Source organism: Scyliorhinus torazame, chromosome 13 (genome assembly GCF_047496885.1).
Source record: "Scyliorhinus torazame isolate Kashiwa2021f chromosome 13, sScyTor2.1, whole genome shotgun sequence".
NCBI classification, from domain to species: Eukaryota; Metazoa; Chordata; class Chondrichthyes; order Carcharhiniformes; family Scyliorhinidae; genus Scyliorhinus; species Scyliorhinus torazame.
In genome coordinates this window covers 214,033,941-214,051,424 of record NC_092719.1, presented here as the reverse complement: position 1 = coordinate 214,051,424, position 17,484 = coordinate 214,033,941, and the positions used below count along the sequence as shown (strand labels likewise).

General features: G+C 45.5%; 1 protein-coding gene across 1 annotated transcript in view; it reads left to right on the top strand.

Annotated features, from left to right (window-relative positions):
• LOC140388603 (MICOS complex subunit mic25-like) overlaps nucleotides 1-17,484 on the top strand; it is a 565,155-nt gene that overhangs the window by 290,234 nt on the left and 257,437 nt on the right. Inside the window, exon 6 of the mRNA XM_072473040.1 lies at nucleotides 8,060-8,130. Coding sequence (XP_072329141.1) covers nucleotides 8,060-8,130 — 71 coding nt within the window. The remainder of the gene's footprint in view (nucleotides 1-8,059; nucleotides 8,131-17,484) is intronic.

Below are 17,484 nucleotides of genomic sequence, written 5' to 3'. Positions count from 1 at the left end.
TTCGAAGTCTATCCCATTGAACACGGTGGTAGTGCCACACATCAGGGTGGAGGATTGGACTTTGTCTCCATCAAGACTGCGATGGTCATCCTACCGATACTGTCATGGCAGATGCATCTGCAGCAGGCAGGTTGTTGAGGATGAGGTCAAGTATGTTTTTTCCTCTTGTTGGTTCCCTCACCACCTGCTGCAGTCCCAGTCTAGAAGCTATGTCCTTTAGGACCCAGCCAGCTCAGTCTGTGGTGGTACTACTGAGCCATTCTTGGTGTTGGACATTGAAGTCCCACCCAGAGTATATTCTGCACCCTTGCCACCCTCAGTGCTTTCTCCAAGTGGTGTTAAACATGGAGGAGTCCTGATTCAGGTAATCTGAAGAAGGTTTCCGTACCCATGTTTAGCTTGAGACCTTATGGGTTCCAGAGTCGATGATGAGGACTCCCAGGGCACCTCCCTCCCGACTGTATACCACTGTGCCGCCACCTCTGCTAAGTCTGTCCTGCCGGTGAGACAGGACATACCCAGAAATGGTGATAGTGGTGTTTGGGACAGTGTCTGTAAAGTCTGATTCTGTGAGCATGACTATGTCAGGCTATTGCTTGACTAGGTAGCTCTCCCAACTTAGGCACAAGCCCCTAGATGTTAGTAAGGGTGACGTTGCAGGGTCGACAGGGTTGAGTTTGCCATGCTCCTGTGCCTAGGTCGATGCCGGGTGGTCTGTCCAGTTTCATTCCTTTTTTGTGTTTTCTTGGCTGTTGAATACAACTGAGTGGCTTGCTGAGCCATTTCGGAGGGTATTTAAGAGTCAACCACAGTGCTGTGGGTCTGGAGTCACGTGTAGGCCAGACCAGCTAAGGATGGTAGGTTTCCTTCCCTAAAGAACATTAGTGAACCAGATGGGTTTTTACGACAATCGACAATGGTTTCAGAGTCATCATTAGGGCTGGTTTAGCTCAGTGGGCTAGACAGCTGGTTTGTGATGCAGAACAAGGCCAGCAGTGAGGGTTCAATTCCCGTAGCAGCTTACCCGAACAGGCGTCGGGAGTTAACTTCATACAAGTAACACAAGTAACTTCATACTTGTGACAATAAAAAAGGTTATTATTAGACTTTTAATTCGATTCTATATGCTTTTATCTGATCTGTTCGCACTCCTGTTCTTTCTCCCACAGACTGGCAATTTTTTCACCTTCAATGATTTATCTATTCCTTTTTGAAAGTTTTTATTGAATCATCATCTCACGTCCGATTCCTTCGCCACTTACCTAAAATCTAAGTCCTCTAGTTACTGCCCAGTCTGCCTGTGGAAACAGTTGCTCCCGATTTATTTATTGAAACCCTCTATAATTTTGAACACCTCGTTCAAGTCTCCTCTTCACATTCTCTATTCTAGGGAGAGCACAAGGTTGGTTTGAAAACTGCCTGGAAGTGGTTGTAGATTCCCCTACTTCATTGGCCAGATAGTAGGATGAATATATGGTCAGAATGATGGAGCACAAGCCTCCAGTGTGTGCTGGCCTTGAAAAGACACTTTATAGTTTGTAGTGTAAAACTATAAAGCAGTGTTTTTCAAACTTTTTTTCCGGGGACCCATTTTTACCACCCGGCCAACGTTCGGGACCCAACCCGGCCGACCTTCACGACCCACGCCGGCCGACCTTTACAACCCACGCCGGCCGACCTGCGCGACCCACCATTTTCTCTTACCTTGTTTGTTGCTGACAAAAATGGAGGAAATGGTTTTGGGACCCTTTGGCCCCAATGGTCCCTTTGGCCCCCCCGAACTTGGAAAAAAAAAGACTGCGACCATATAACAAAAAAATGCGGCCGCACTGGGCATGCGTGCCTGATCATCGGTGCGCATGCGCAGTACGGCCAAATTTTAAAAATCTGTTCCTGGCCATTTTGAAGGCCGTTCGCAGCCAGCATTTATTAAAAGCCGGCTGCTGCAGCTGTTGCGTGCGGATTTGCGCGATCGGGAGTGCCGCGACGGATGGCTCCACGACTCTCCCGACACCCTCGCGCCCCTGAGTTTGACAAAACCTGCTATAAAGTACCTTCTTTGCAAAGGATATAAAGAAAGACATCTGATATAAAGGGCCTGAGTCCATGAAAAGATTACAGAACTTGCAGCTTTGCTGAGAAGGTAGTTAATAGGCAGAATTTGTGTATGAAACATTAAATAGGCCAGATAATTTACATTCAGAATACATCAGAGGATATCAATTAGTTAGTGAAAATTGCATTCCAAACAGATACATTAGGACGATTTCATTTTTATTGAAAAGATAATAAATGCTTGTATCTCATTAGAGGCAAGATAGTTTGCATCAGCCTTGGTTCAGTTGAGTGACAAATCCATACACTTGAGTCTTCCGCTAGCCCAATGCCAGACTGAAGGAATGCTGCGTTGATGGGAAATGCTGATTTTCTGGTGTGATATTAAACCTGTCCACATGTCCTGTTGGTGTTGGGACAATTCGTTGCCCCTTCCACCCTGTCCTATCTTTCTTCTGGCAGAGTTAAGAGATGTTCATTTCCAGAGATTCTATCTCCAACTGCAATCACATTAATTAAATCTTAAAAGCTTATCTACCTTGCAAGGCCCCAGTTGCTAACCAAGCCCATATATCTCTGCTGGCCTATTTATTCTTCAGTCTGTAGCATAAGTCTCTAAACTCAATACAAACACAGTTGAAACTTAACCAACCCCCACACATGCAAACACCTTTGTCCAGCATGAATCTAACTACAGGTTTTACCCTTCCAGGCACAGAAGCATTAAATTAAACCCACTAAAACTATAGAATCATAGAATTTACAGTGCAGAAGGAGGCCATTCGACCCATCGAGTCTGCAGCAGCCCTTGGAAAGAGCACCCTACTTAAGCCCACGCCGCCACCCCATCCCCGTAACACAGTAACCCCACCACAAACCATTTTGACACGAAGGGGCAATTTAGCATGGCCAATCCACCTAACCTGCCCATCTTTGGACTGTCACCCGAGGCCAGAATTGAACCTGGGTCCCTGGAGTTGTGAAGCAGCAGTGCTAACCACTGTGCCAACTTGCCACCCCTATATCTTATTTCTAATGTTTATCAACACAAATATAAATCCCTGTAAACTTCCTTTGCTTTCCTAACTGGTTCAGAATATGCTGCACTTTTAAGACACATTGAGATGTTATATTGTAATAAGGAGCCACATAAATTTAATTATGACTGTTAAAAACAGTTGCATGCTCACCTGCGAGGTTATGGATACTAAAGGAACAATTTTGACGAGATGCACAACCTTTCCAATCTTTGATTGTTATGACACCTTTAAATGTAGATTTCCGTAGATGTTCAAGGAAAGTAAAGCGAATAAACAGATCATTATTTTTTTCCCCCTTATTTTTTCCCAGCAGTTCTTTAAGTGCTTAATATCGCATTATATTTCCCCAGACCAAAAACACTATGAGAATATACTGGCACCAATTTACTTAAGTAAAATTTCATTATTATTTTCCCACTGGCCTCTTTGAACTTTTGGTTTCATTTATATTTTCAAAATCAACTGCCAGCCTAGATGTAGAAGTAGGATTGCATGTTGCTAAGTTACAGCAATGAAATGCAAATACAACAGCATAAGGGAAATGAGAACCTTAAAAGGGAATTGTGGGGGCAGCACGGTGGCACAGTGGTTAGCATTGTTGCCTATGGCGCTGAGGACCCGGGTTTGAATCCCGGCCCTGAGTCACTGTCTGTGTGGAGTTTGCACATTCTCCCCGTGCCTGCATGGGTTTCGCCCCCACAACCCAAAGATGTGCAGGGTGGGTGGATTGGCCACTCTAAATTGCCCCTTAATTGGAAAAAATAATTGGGTACTCTTTTTTTTTTTAAAGGAATTGTGCACTTTTATGCCTGATATGGATGTCAATATGGGATTTCCGGTGGCGGCCATGGTGTAAGTGGTCGCACACAGGTCGCAACTCCTGCTTAAAGGTGTAGAAAAGAGCTCTTTTTACCCAAAATTGGGTTCAACTTTGAAAGAAAGGTGTAGTTGAAGCTTGGAGGAGTAGTTCCCCCCCGGGAGTGGTATGTCCACTGGTGACCAAACCTGGCAGAAGAAGGTGAAAGACCTGGCCAAGGCGTTGGAAGGAACCTGTGGCGCAGCAGCCAGTGGAAGGATGGCTGAGGGGGAAGGGCTTGTGCAAGTCGAAAGCCCCAGATGGAGCAATTGATGGCCTTCATCAAAGAAGAGTTCCACTGGCGGAGGAAGAAGATGCAGGAGGATCGCTCGATGGCCATCGAAGGGGCTGTGGCACCCTTGAAGGGCTTGATGGAGAGGGTGGAGAAATTTTTGTAGGCGCACGGGTCGCAGATCCGAGAGATTGAGAGGATGATGTTGGATCACCGTGATTGGGTGGTGGCATTGGAGGCGGAGGTAGGCTCTTAGGAGATATTTGCAAGACGTTGAGAGCAAAGGTGGAGGAGCAGGAAAACAGTTTGAGAAGGCAGAACCTGCGAAAAGTGGACGTGCTTTAAGGAGTGGAAGATTCGAGTGCCACAAGGCACCTGTCGAGGATGCTGCCGGGGCTGGTGGCTGAGGGGATGCTGGATAAGGCACCTGAAGTGGACAGAGCACACAGGTCTCTGTGGCAGAAACATAGAGCGGGGGACCTGCTACAGGCTGTGATCGTGAGATTCCATAAGGCCGTGGAGAAAGAGAAGGTCTTGCAGTGAGCCAGGGAGAAGTGAGGAGTGGTGAGCCGGTTAGATCCGGAAGCGGGATCACCCGGCATCGACCGATCGTGTTGCGCCGTACCACCTTGCCTTTTGAGTGCAGCGCGTCTGGTAGATCTCACCCTCTGTGTCTTTAACATATTAAAATGTCCCGAGGTGCTTCGAGGGACCGTAATCAGACATGATTCGTCATTGGGTTCGTTGAGATATTAGAGCAGGTTTTTTAAAAGTTCATTTACGGGATGTGGGCATCTCTGGTTAGGCCAGCAATTACTGCCCATCCTTAGTTGCCCTTCAAAAGGTGGTGATGAGTTGCCTTCTTGTACCGCTGCAGTCCTTTAGTAGGTACACCCACTATGCAGTTAGGGAGGGAGTTCCAGGATTTTGCCTCAGCAACAGTGAAGGTGACCAAATGTTTAGTCAATGAGGTTGGTTTCAAGAGGTGGTCTAAAGAAAAGAGATAGAGCGGCGGAGAGGCTGAGAGGGGGAACTCCAGAGCATAGGACCCAGGCAACTGAAGGTGATGCCCTAAAAATCAGTGAAATGGAGGACATGAGAATCAGAGGAATGTAGAGTTCCCAGACAGTTGTTGGTCTGGAACAGGTCACATAAATGGGAGCAATGTACAAGATACAGGAAAGCATTCAGTGTCCAAGCATTCATAACCCAGCCAGAATTTGGGGCTGGAGGGGGACGCAGGGCGATGGGGAGAAATCTGGGGCGAGATTCTCCGACCCCCCGCCGGGTCGGAGAATCGCCGGGGGCTGGCGTGAATCCCGCCCCCGCCGGTTGCCGAATTCTCCGGCACCAGATATTCGGCGGGGGTGGGAATCGCGCCGCGCCGGTTGGCGGGCCCCCCCGCGCGATTCTCCAGCCCGGATGGGCCGAAGTCCCGCTGCTAAAATGTCTGTCCCGCTGGCGTAGATTAAACCACCTACCTTACCGGCGGGACAAGGTGGCGCGGGCGGGCTCCGGGGTCCTGGGGGGGATGCGGGGCGATCTGGCCCAGGGGGGTGCCCCCACGGTGGCCTGGCCCGCGATCGGGGCCCACAGATCCGCGGGTGGGGCACCAAAGGCCTTTTCCGCCAGCTGGCGGGGCGGAAATTCGTCCGGTGCGGGCCTAGCCCCTTAAGGTTGGGGCTCGGCCCCCCAAGGTGCGGAGCATTCCGCACCTTTGGGGCGGCGCGATGCCCGACTGATTTGCGCCGTTTTGGGCGCCAGTCGGCGGACATCGCACCGATACTGGAGAATTTCACCCCAGATGTAATAGCTTTTGTTCATTTTAGAAGGTGAGTTCTGTTACTCTGCCATTTGTTACAGTTTACATTATATGACTGCCATTACCTCTGTGACAATGTGCTTACTGGAATAATCAAAATCAATTTTCTATCACTCATGGGGGCTGTTCAATGTGCACCTCTTCCCCTATTTGCCCCACACTTTAAACAGCACCACCTTTCAATTTAAAACAGAATTGCTTTCACAGCAGTAATTAAAGTTATGACAGCATGACTTCTGCAGTGTGTAATATCTTGATCATCCTTGACATTTATCTGTGCAAAGATCATATTGTGAAAGCAATACCATGCAAACCAGTATTAGTGATTTCTAAATAAACAATGCATTTCAGCAGTTTAAATAGAGTTACCTGAGTAACCTCCAGTAATGTTGAAACCAGTATCTTCCTGATTTTTCACTTTATAAAAAAAAAAGTGTACGCCAGGTTTTGGAACCCTCAGAGGTTTCTTTCCTTGCGTGATGAAGTGCTTATCCCAGATTCGACGATGGCCACTTCATCATCTAACAAAGGAAGCTTCACAGAAGCTTGAGAGTTCTGTACTATTCACTAAGGATCAGGTTATGATTTATCGATGGCCCGATAATCAGTTTTTAACAAAAAAGGAAACAGCAGTGGTGTTGATTATCCCAATGTTAAAAAAAGACCCAACTGCCCTGTTATTTTTAGCTACAAGTTGAAGCTCCTTTGTCGAGGGCTTGATGAGGGTCTTGTCTTAACCCCCCCAGAACCTCTTTGCCACCTACACAATGAAAGAGTGTTGTGTTTGAATGGAAGCTTCACTGGTGTTCTACTGACGTATTTGCCTGATTAAAAACTTATTTACAAATCCCGTGTCTGCAATGTATTTTTACTTAAAGTCAGCCACCCACCGTATAACAGCTACCCCCTCGCAAAGGCAGCCTTTTTGTTGCTTTCAGCATTGTGGTACCGTAGTTTCTCGGTCTCCTTCTGCCTTGGCTCCATCGAAAGCGATGAGCAGTGATTGAGGGGCAGCTTGCAGTCAATGCTGAGCAAATTAATACCTTGTCTCAGTGGCTGACGTTAGAAAGCTAACCCAATTTGGTGGAGTGGGGGGTGGGGTGGGGGAGGTGTCGGAGGTGTTACTCAGCAGAGTAAACTTCAAAAGAATACAGGCAAGGTGCATCCGTCTCTTCTTACCATTGAAATCTATCACTCCTGCCCACCACTATTTACAGCATCTTGAACAATTCCAGATTTCTCTTTCTTTCACTACCTGGCCTAAATCTTCCAACTCCTAATCAGAGGGGCCGCTTACTGAAAAAAGAAAGAGCTAGGGACATAGTAGCAATTAGTGCTGTGTAATTGGCTCCGGTATCTCTGGGCTAGAAGATGGACTTATATAAATGAATGTGCCTTTACTGTTATATACCCATGCCCTGCAGTCATTGTTCAATTCAAAATAGCACTCAGGGTTAATCTATCCTTCTCTACTTGAAATTATAGAATGATATGGCACAGAAGGAGGCCATTCAGCCCATTGTGCTTGTCCTTTCACTTAGCCTTGACTGCTAGCACCACCACACCAAATCCTCTTCATTGTGTTCAATGGAGCAGAGGGGAGAACGAGAATCTATAATTGAACAACAGCAAAAATGTATCTTCGAGGAGACCCTTGCCTTCATTCAAGGGTAAAGAGTCCCAACTTTTTGGAACCTTTCCTCACAATTAGTTGGATGTAACATTGTACTTTCCACGGTCTTAGTTAAAAAGTTAGGAAAAGCACCTCTCGTAGCTTAAGTAGCTAATTCTGTTAGTAATTTGCTGGAGTAATTTTTTTCTTCGGCCCAAAGTTTCCTGCCGTCATGCTGTGTGATATACAAGGTCTGGGTTTTCCTTTGACTCGATTTATATCTTGGTAAGCCTAATTATGCTAATATTTTCACAGCCGGTGTCTGAGGAAGGCGTGTGTCAGTGAAATATTGATTAGCATTATATTTGCAATGAAACGTGATGCAGCACTGCCTGTTGGTACAATAAACCAAATAATAACTAGTGCATTAACTTTCTTACAGCATATGGATTACTACAGACTTGCGTCAGCACAATTCAATGAAGAGGCAACAATAGCAGACACCCATGTCAAGTAAGTACCTCAAGTAGGGAGTGTTTGCACAGCCCAGAAATGCACTAGGTCAGAGGCAGAGAATCTTGAATGACTAATTTTGTGATTTGTGACCTACTGATTTGTGACCTACTGGTGGCAAGGTTAGTTGGCAAAGGGTAATCCACACGGCTGCCTTCAGGTGGTGGCATTACTCAACGTGACTTGGACCCTTTCTAATTAATCCTCAGGGCGTCGGCATCGCTGGCAAGGCCGCCACCATTTATTTCCCATCTCAAGTTGCTCTTGGGATGGTTAGTGAAGGGACCTCTTCATTAACCACTGCAATTTCACACAACTGAGTATCTTGCTAGGTCATTTCAGAGAGCATTTAGGAGTCAAACTTGACGGCCAGGGACTGTAGTCGCATTTGGCCCAGACTAAGGCAGCAGATTTCCTTCCCTAAAATGCAACGGTGAATCAGTTGGGTTTTTAACAACAATTTGACAGCTTCAAGGTCACTTTTACTGATACCAGATTTTTTGTTTGTTTCCACGTTTTAAATTCTCCAACAGCTGTGGTGGGATTGAAGCGGATATTCTCCATTTATTAGTTTAAGCCTCTGGATAGCAGGTCCAGGGGCATGACAGCTACCCCACCACAGTCTGTGTGGGTTGACAAAAAAGTTTAATTTACACCATTTCCGGTGGCCTGGTGGAGAAAAGCAGCCGTGCAACTTGATTTGGAGCCAGAAAGACGGGGGAAGCTCCAAGCTCAATCTCCTGCCAGTACGTAAAGTAACACATCTCAGCAGAAACGTCAGGAGAGGTTCTACAAATGGCCGAACACCTTTGGGCGAGGAGAGGGAAATAATCGAGCCAGTGCGCTCACTCCAGATTGTTGTTCATTAACCCCTGGCAGAAAGACAGCATGCCAAATTGTTGGAAGAGAAAGGATGATTGGTGTTTGGGTGCGATGTCCCACAGGGTCCAGCAGCACTCATTGCCTGGGTTTGTGTTCAAAGAGCAACAAAGTTCCAGAGGGCACCATCCAGTGGGTAGATGCAGAGGAGACGCTGAAAAAGAAAGGGGGAGAAGTTTGGTAGCTGAATTTAAAATATTCAGGAGAAATTGTTAGATTGAGAGAGGGTTTAGAATGTGGACCTCTCTGACATGGAGCAGTTAAAGCAACTGAAATAGATGCATTTAAGAAGAAACTAGACTTTAAAAATTATTTGTGGAATGTGAGAGCTGCTGGCAAGGCCAATATTTGTGCTCATTTCTAATTCTCTTGAGAAGGTGGTGGTGAACTGCAGTCAATGACCTTCCTTCCATCATAAGGTCAGAAATGGGGATGTTCGACGATGACTGAAATGTTCAGCACCATTTGCAATTCCTCAGATACTGAAGCAGTCCATGTCCAAATGCAGCAAGACCTGGACAATATCCAGGATTGGCTGACAAATGTCGAGTAACATTTTCACCAAACAAGTGCCAGGCAATGACCATCTCCAACAAGAGAGAATCTGACCATCGCCCCATGACATTCAATGGCTTTACCATCGCTGAATCCCCCACAATCAACATTCTGGAGGTAACCATTGACCAGAAACTGAACTGGACTAGCCATATTAATACTGTGGCTACAAGAGCAGGTCAAAGGCTAGGAATCCTGTAATGAGTAACTCACCTCCTGACTTCCCAAAACCTGTCCATCATCTACAAAGTACAAGTCAGGAGTGGAATGGAATACTCTCCACTTGCCTGGATGAGTGTAGCTCCAACAACACTAAAGAAGCTCGACACCATCCAGGACAAAGCAGCCCTCTTGATTGGCATCCCTTCCACAAACATTCAATCCCTCCACCACCGATGAACAGTGGCAGTAGCGTGTACCATCCACAAGATGCACTGCAAAACTCACCAATGTTCTTTAGCCAACACCTTCCAAACCCATGACGACAAAGACAGCAGTTACCTGTGAACACCATCACCTGGAGGCTCTCCTCCAAGTCACTCACCATCCTGAGTTGGATCCACATCGCCATTCTTTCACTGTTGCTGGGTCAAAGTTCTGGAACTCCCTCCTAACAATACTATAGGTATTCCTAAACCTCAAGGGCTGTAGCGGTTCAAGAAGGCAGCTCATCACTATCTTCTGAAGGGTAATCGGGGATGAGCAATAAATGCTGGCCTAGCCAGTGACATCCAGATCCCACAAATACATTTGAAAAAATCTAGTATAAGTACACTCATGCTGCTGTTAGAAAGGGAGTTCCAGGATTTTGAACAAGTGACAGTGAAGGAATGGCGATATATTTCCAAGCCAGTGGCTTCGAGGGGAACTTGCAGGTGATGGTGTTCCCCTGCATCTACTGCCCTTGTCCTTCTAGGTGATAGAGGTCACAGGTTAGGAAGGTGCGTCAAAGGAGGCTTGGTAAGTTGGTGCAGTACTTCTTGTATATGGTATGCACTGTGTGCTGTTGGTGGAGGGAGTGAATGTTTAAGGATGCTGATCAAGTTTCTTCGAACTTCTTAAGTGTTGCTGGAGCAAGTGGAAGTATTCCATCATATTTGTTACTGACAGGAGTTGGGGTTAAATTAAACAACATTCATTTCTCCTTCCACCCCCCGTCTGTAAGCAGAAAGGTGTTTTTGATTTGCTTCCCCCTTTATAAGCAGTGGCGTATTTCCCAACCCCTGAGTTTTGGTGTGATCCAGTTTTCTACTTACATCCTCGCAGCAAACCCGAGATAGAGTGAACTCAAAGGGTTAGTTTATTTGCACACACTCAAAATGTGGGAGGAAGGTCGCAACATTGTCTCCTTTGTTGACTTCACATGATCAGACAGGCATGCAGAGATAGGTCAGTCCTATCCTCAATACTTTTGGAGGACAGCATGGGCATGGGCAAGGACGGACCTCCGACAGGACTCCCTCAATGGTCGGCGTGAAAATGACTCTCCCCGACGCGTTATATACCCCCCGACCTAGCCCCACAGCTGTAGAAGCAGAAGCGCAGGCAAAGCGGTGAAGGAGACCTCCTTTGCATCCAGCAACAGAGGGACCTATGGACCTCATAGGGTGGAGATTTAATAACCTCAAGAGACATATAAAACAATATACAGGGTGTGGTTTCAGTCCCCTCACAATATTGCTTACTGTGCGTTGTAGATGATGGACAGGTTTCGGGGAGTCAGGGGGTGAATTGCTTGATGCTGAATTCCCAAACCCTGACCTGCTCTTTTGACCACAGTATTCATATGGCTAGTACAGTTCAGTTTCTGTCAATGATAACCCCCAGGATGTTGACGTTGGGGCACTCAACGATGGCAGTGCCATTCAATGTCAAGGAGAGATGGTTTCTAAGTACATGAGAGAGAAAGGAATCGAAGGATATATTGATGGGGTTTACAAAACCAGGGCTCGGAAGAGGCTTGTGAAGTGCATAAACTCTGGCACTGGCCAGTTGGCTGAATGGCCTGTTTCTGTGGCGTAAATACTTAATCCCAGCTTGAAATGAAATGTCTCAACAATTATAATAGTGGGCCTCCTCTAGCTGCTGGATAGTAATATGGTGGTATTCAGCCACGTGAATCAGACCGTAGCACTTTAAACCTTTTATTTCAACAGTATTGGGTTATTTTAATTTTAAATTGATGCTATAAAGACAGCACAGCCTTTGTAGTTTTCTTTTTTGTGTGCATGCCTGTGTTCAATAAAACTTTACACTTGTGTTGTGGTCCATAAATGGAGCATGTGCGAAGCAGATGGAAGTTTAAAAAGTTTATATTTGTCAAACCCTGATAAAAAGAAAAGCAATTTTTTTTTTCATGTAACATCTACAGACCCTTTTGCTGTGGATGTAACTTTTTCCAGTAACCACCATGGGCTGGTCAATTATAGGTGAGGTTGGGAATTCTGTTCCTCAGTTTTGAAGGTTTGCCTCTTCAACTACGTTTTCTCGTACTTGCCTCCCAGCTAAACTGACTCTTTAGATTGGAGTCAGGCTGCCTGTCGTTTTACTTTCATCTTTTGTTCATGATGCCCTTTTTAGTTCAGTTTAGTTAAAGTGTTCACTCATCTTTCTGGTTCCACTTTTGGTGAGTAGTCTGCACCGGAGACACCAACACACCATTTCTCCTTTCGGAGGGACCTACACTGTCATTCTTTCTGCTTCTACATCAGTCCTCTAATTCCTGCTTGGTGCTCCGGTCCCCTCCTCTCCATATATTCCCTTCAGACGTTTTCCAAAGATGCTGCAGCGTAAGTTGCTTTCTTATGGTAGGGAAGAAGAGTACGTGGGTCAGAATTTAGATAAGAGAAAGCCTACTCTTCGTGAAGTATTTAGATGCTGTTTTTGGAGGTTGGGGGAAAGAAACAAAGAGAAGCCACTCAGTGAGTGTCAGCCAGAACGTCCATTGCAGCAAAATAACTCAGAACCCCTTTAGAATGATTCAGCGCAGGAAAAGGTCAATTGACCCATCGTGCCTAGGACAATTCTTCAATAGACTTATCCGATTCTTCCATTCCCCTTCTCTGTCTCTATACCTCCGTAATTTTGCTCCATCTAGCATATATTTAATTGGAAGTTACTCTTAAATCTGCTTTTACCACCTTTTAAGACAGTACATTTCGGATCACTATTCCTTGCTGGGTAAGTATTTTTTCTCATCTCACCTCAGCTTCTTCTGTCAATTGCCTGAAACCTGCGTCCTCTGGTTACCGACTCTTCCCCATGAAAGCGTTGACCCTTATTTATTCTATCAAAGCTATTAAAGGTCGTAAACACCTCTATCAAATCTCTTCTTAACCTTCCTTGCTCTTAAGCAGAACAAGCCAGCTTCCTCAGTTTCTCCTGAATTCCTTCATCCCTGCTTACCATTGGGGTAAATCTCCTCTGCAGCCTCTCTAAGGCCTTGACATCCTTCCTAAAATGTGGTGATCCCATGTGAGCACAGTTCCTCCAGTGTTTTTCTGTACTAGTCATGTTGGCAACAGTAATCACTAGAAGGTGACACAATCTTTTGTTCACTGCTTCCAATATTGCTTCATTTAAACGGAAAAAAGAATGCACATTCTTGTGAGCACCAGGAGTACAAAGTAAAAGCAGAGTGATGGTGTGAATGCACGGTGAATCTGCAGGAAAAAACAGCTCAATGGTTCAGCAGTAGAACTTTCACCATGAATGGAAACTTGAAAATAAGTGAGCACTTTTGTTCAGTGTTACTATTTTGTTTAATTGCCTGTTATTCAGAAGGGCTAATGGTGGTTTTATCATTTCACCTCTTTACCTTGGGCTCAAATCTAGCCCGAAGTAATATGTTCAAGCCTCCTCTGTCTGGCTGTTTCACCAGGTCCTCGGTGAAATAAGGTTTTGATGTCCCACATCAAGAGGTGGTAAAAGCAGCTGTATAGAACCTTAGTTAGGCCACACTTGGAGTATAGTGTTCAATTCTGGTCGCCACACTACCAGAAGGATGTGGAGGCTTTAGAGAGGGTGCAGAAGAGATTTACCAGAATGTTGCCTGGTATGGAGGGCATAAGCTATGAGGAGCGATTGAATAAACTCGGTTTGTTCTCACTGGAACGAAGGAGGTTGAGGGGCGACCTGATAGAGGTATACAAAATTATGAGGGGCATAGACAGAGTGGATAGTCAGAGGCTTTTCCCCAGGGTAGAGGGGTCAATTACTAGGGGGCATAGGTTTAAGGTGAGAGGGGCAAAGTTTAGAGTAGATGTACGAGGCAAGTTTTTTACGCAGAGGGTAGTGGGTGCCTGGAACTCACTACCGGAGGAGGTAGTGGAGGCAGGGACGATAGGGACATTTAAGGGGCATCTTGACAAATATATGAATAGGATGGGAATAGAAGGATACGGACCCAGGAAGTGTAGAAGATTGTAGTTTAGTCGGGCAGTATGGTCGGCACGGGCTTGGAGGGCCGAAGGGCCTGTTCCTGTGCTGTACATTTCTTTGTTCTTTGTTCTTTGGGACACTACTGTCCCATATTCAGCTCCAATTGCCAGCTCTGTGAAATGTCACATTACTGCAAAAGGGGGTAAAGTTCTGAGGTTGAGCGTCTGGCAGCCCAGTACCTGATCATTGTAACTAATTGGAAAGCACAACTTTCAAAGGAATTTGATCATCGAGAAAGGTTGATGCTTTTAAGCAAAAATTAAATATGTTTTTCACTGTTCCAAACAGCGTCCTTTCCACACATTTTCCATCAGTGTGTGGGATATGTGACTTCTCCTATCAATACTACTCTCTACAACAGCTAATCATACCCAAGCGACTCTTAACTATAGCTTCTGCGATCTGGCATTAGCTGCATTTTGTGCACTCCCACACAAGGAAGGAAAATCCTTTATCAAAGATTTGTCTGTTATTTTGTTTGCTTCATTTGCTTGTTTTAGCTCCCAATTCCTCATCTCAATCAATTCCCCTCCCTTTCCTTCCCTGTTTTACCCACATGATTTATGGCAGAAGGCTTTAAAATTTGTATAATAAGCAGCAAAGCATTTTAGTAACAGCTGGTGCCTTACCACAGACCACCCCCCCTGCAGGTTCCTAGAGAGAGTTGGCCGATTTCTCAAACTGCTCCAGCCACTTCATAAAGAAAACTGTAACATTAGCCCTTGGCACAACACACTCTTCCAATGACTCTTGTTTTGTCCCACTGCTTTACATTCACTGCTTTCTCCAGCTCACAGGGAGAAAGGTTTATGAAGAAAAAAGAATGACGTCTGTTTGGCACACAGGTCTGAATTGTAATTATTAATAATAATAAAATTATTATTACTCAAAGTCAGGCATGAAAATTTTGAGTGCTCTGTATCTCCCTGTGCTCTGTTCAATTTTATAGCTTATCCACCAAATCAGTGCTGAAGCGACGGCAGCCAGGGGCAGCTATCAGCTGTTATACCAGCCTCCTTCCTCCCTGAGCATGAATCTCAGAACTGCCACAAAAAAATGGAACAAAGGTAAAGGGGAAAACAAGGACATTTAGCTAATTGAACCCTAAACTGTATGGTCATAGCACTGAATGATGGTACAAGTCACCCTGCGGAGGAGGGTGATTCACAGGAAGGCCCAGATGCCTTTTGCTGTCCTTTTCCATTCCACCTTTTACCCTCTGAAGACTTACTGCTCCGTGTTTTGGTGAGGTAAATAGGGAGAAATAGATGACACCGGCAGGAGGATTGGTAACTCGGACGCACAGATTCCATTGGCTAAAGAACCAGAGGGGAGGCAAGGAGAATTGTTTATCATGCAGTGAGTTGCTATGTTCTGGAATGCACCATGCAAAAGAGTGGTGGAGCAGATTCAACAGCACTCTTCAAGAGAGAATCAGATAAATACCCTGAAGGGGATAAATAAATTATCGGACCTCAGGGAAAAAAACTAATTGGATTGTTCTGTCAAAGAGCTAGCACAGGCAGGATGGGCCACATAGCCTCCTGCCCTGTGCGATTCTATGTTATGGCTGTCCATTTATAACCAGTTATTCAGCACTGCTCCCTCTTTATGCTGTTTGGTGGGGAAAAAAGTGCGAGACTATAGTTACTGAACATGACTTTCCCGGTCTCCTTTGATCTGCAATTCTAAAGCTTGACTTCCCTCTGTAACTGCCCATGCTGGTGCTAATTAAAATGCCAAACTTAATGTTCACAGCCGTTGAATTTGAAGTGCTGCATGTCGGAACAACCGGAGTGATTATCCAACGGGACTTTGTTCAGGGTTGTTGCCCTTAATTTGAAAGAAATTACAGGAAAGCACGACTGCTGCCTGCTGTCTTCATCTCAACAAGGCAAGGACTCCCACTCTGACAAGGGCAGATGGCTGCCCAGGTCTGATTTCGAAAATACCTGGGGCATCAGCCAACAGCAGCAGTGGAATAGGACAGAAAATCAAGGTCCTGAATTATAAAGCCGCTCACTGTCTCCGGGTGTGTGATGGAAACTCTGATTCATTCTGACATCCATGATTCAGAACCTTGAATTTGAGGCAGTCCAGTTACTTCGTTTGTGGCACATTGTGGATGGAATATGTTTTTGAGCCCAGCGAGGTGCGCGGGTAATTGACTCGCTGAGTTGGTATGTTGTCAGTTATCTTCCTTATGGCAGAGCAGTATTGCCAATCAGAAGACGATTGAGCTGTGCAATGGCTTGAGCAATTGATCTGGTCGGGCAAGACAGACATCCAGACGTGGTGTGACTTGCTGTCCAACTCCCTCCATTCAAGCACCCTACATGCAGCCAGAATGTGTATTTATATTTTTCTCTCTCTCTGTAACCAATGATCATTTTACAGTTTATATTAAAAATGCTGGTTACATCCTGCAGGAGGATTTTCACCTTATGCAGCAGTCCGCACTCACTGATGTGTTGTGGCACATCTGGTTCTCCAAGTTTTATGCTCATAAAAGCTTGTGCTAATTAAGTTTCTTCTTCACCCCCACCTCCATCCTAGAAAATAAAACATTTTTTTGGTACTTTATAACCAGTGTTTTCTGCATAAATAAAACAAATCTTCTATCAGTTAAAATTGCTGTGTCGGCTTTTGAAAAGACAGCGACAGTTATGGGCATTTAAACCTTGATTGTCTTCAGCATCCTTCCGTCTGTGTAAGATGATGGACATGCAGCAAATCAAATCCATTGGGAATTTAACATAGAATTTACAGTGCAGCAGGAGGCCATTCGGCCCATCCGGTCTGCACCGGCCCTTGGAAAGAGCACTCCACCCAAGCCCCACACCTCCACCCTATCCCTGCAACCCAGTAACCCCACTCAACCCTTTTGGACACTAAGGGCAATTTAGCGAGGCCAATCCACCTAACCTGCACATCTTTGGACTGTGAGAGGAAACCGGAGCACCCGGAGGAAACCCACGCAGACTGAGGTAGCTTCATATGGAGCACTTCTGCTCATGGCTGATGTAAGAGTCCTTCCTATGTGTTTCCTTTGTTCCCATTTCTTTTATTTTGTTCTATTATTTTTGGTCCATGGATTCATAATCGAATGTGCCTTTAAGCAGAGTACTCAAGCTGAAGCAGCCTGCTTGTCAGGATATTGTGTTCCTAGGTTGTGTATTTTGGAAAGGAGAAAAGGACTCGTCGGCGCCCAGTGAATCTTAGGACCTAGCTTTGGAGGACATTAGTTCGATTGGTTAGCTGGCAACCTTTGGGTTGGCCAGGGACAGTCTTCTGCCTGACAATAATTAGTGATTGATTCCTGCATGATGCTTTTTGAGAGAACTGGGCAGAAATGATAGGACGGTGGAAGGAGAAGGAATAGTCTCTCTTGCTGAAAAAACTACTTTATTTCATAGAATCCATAGAATCTCTACAGTGCAGAAGGAGGCCATTCAGCCAATTGAATCTGCATCAACCGAC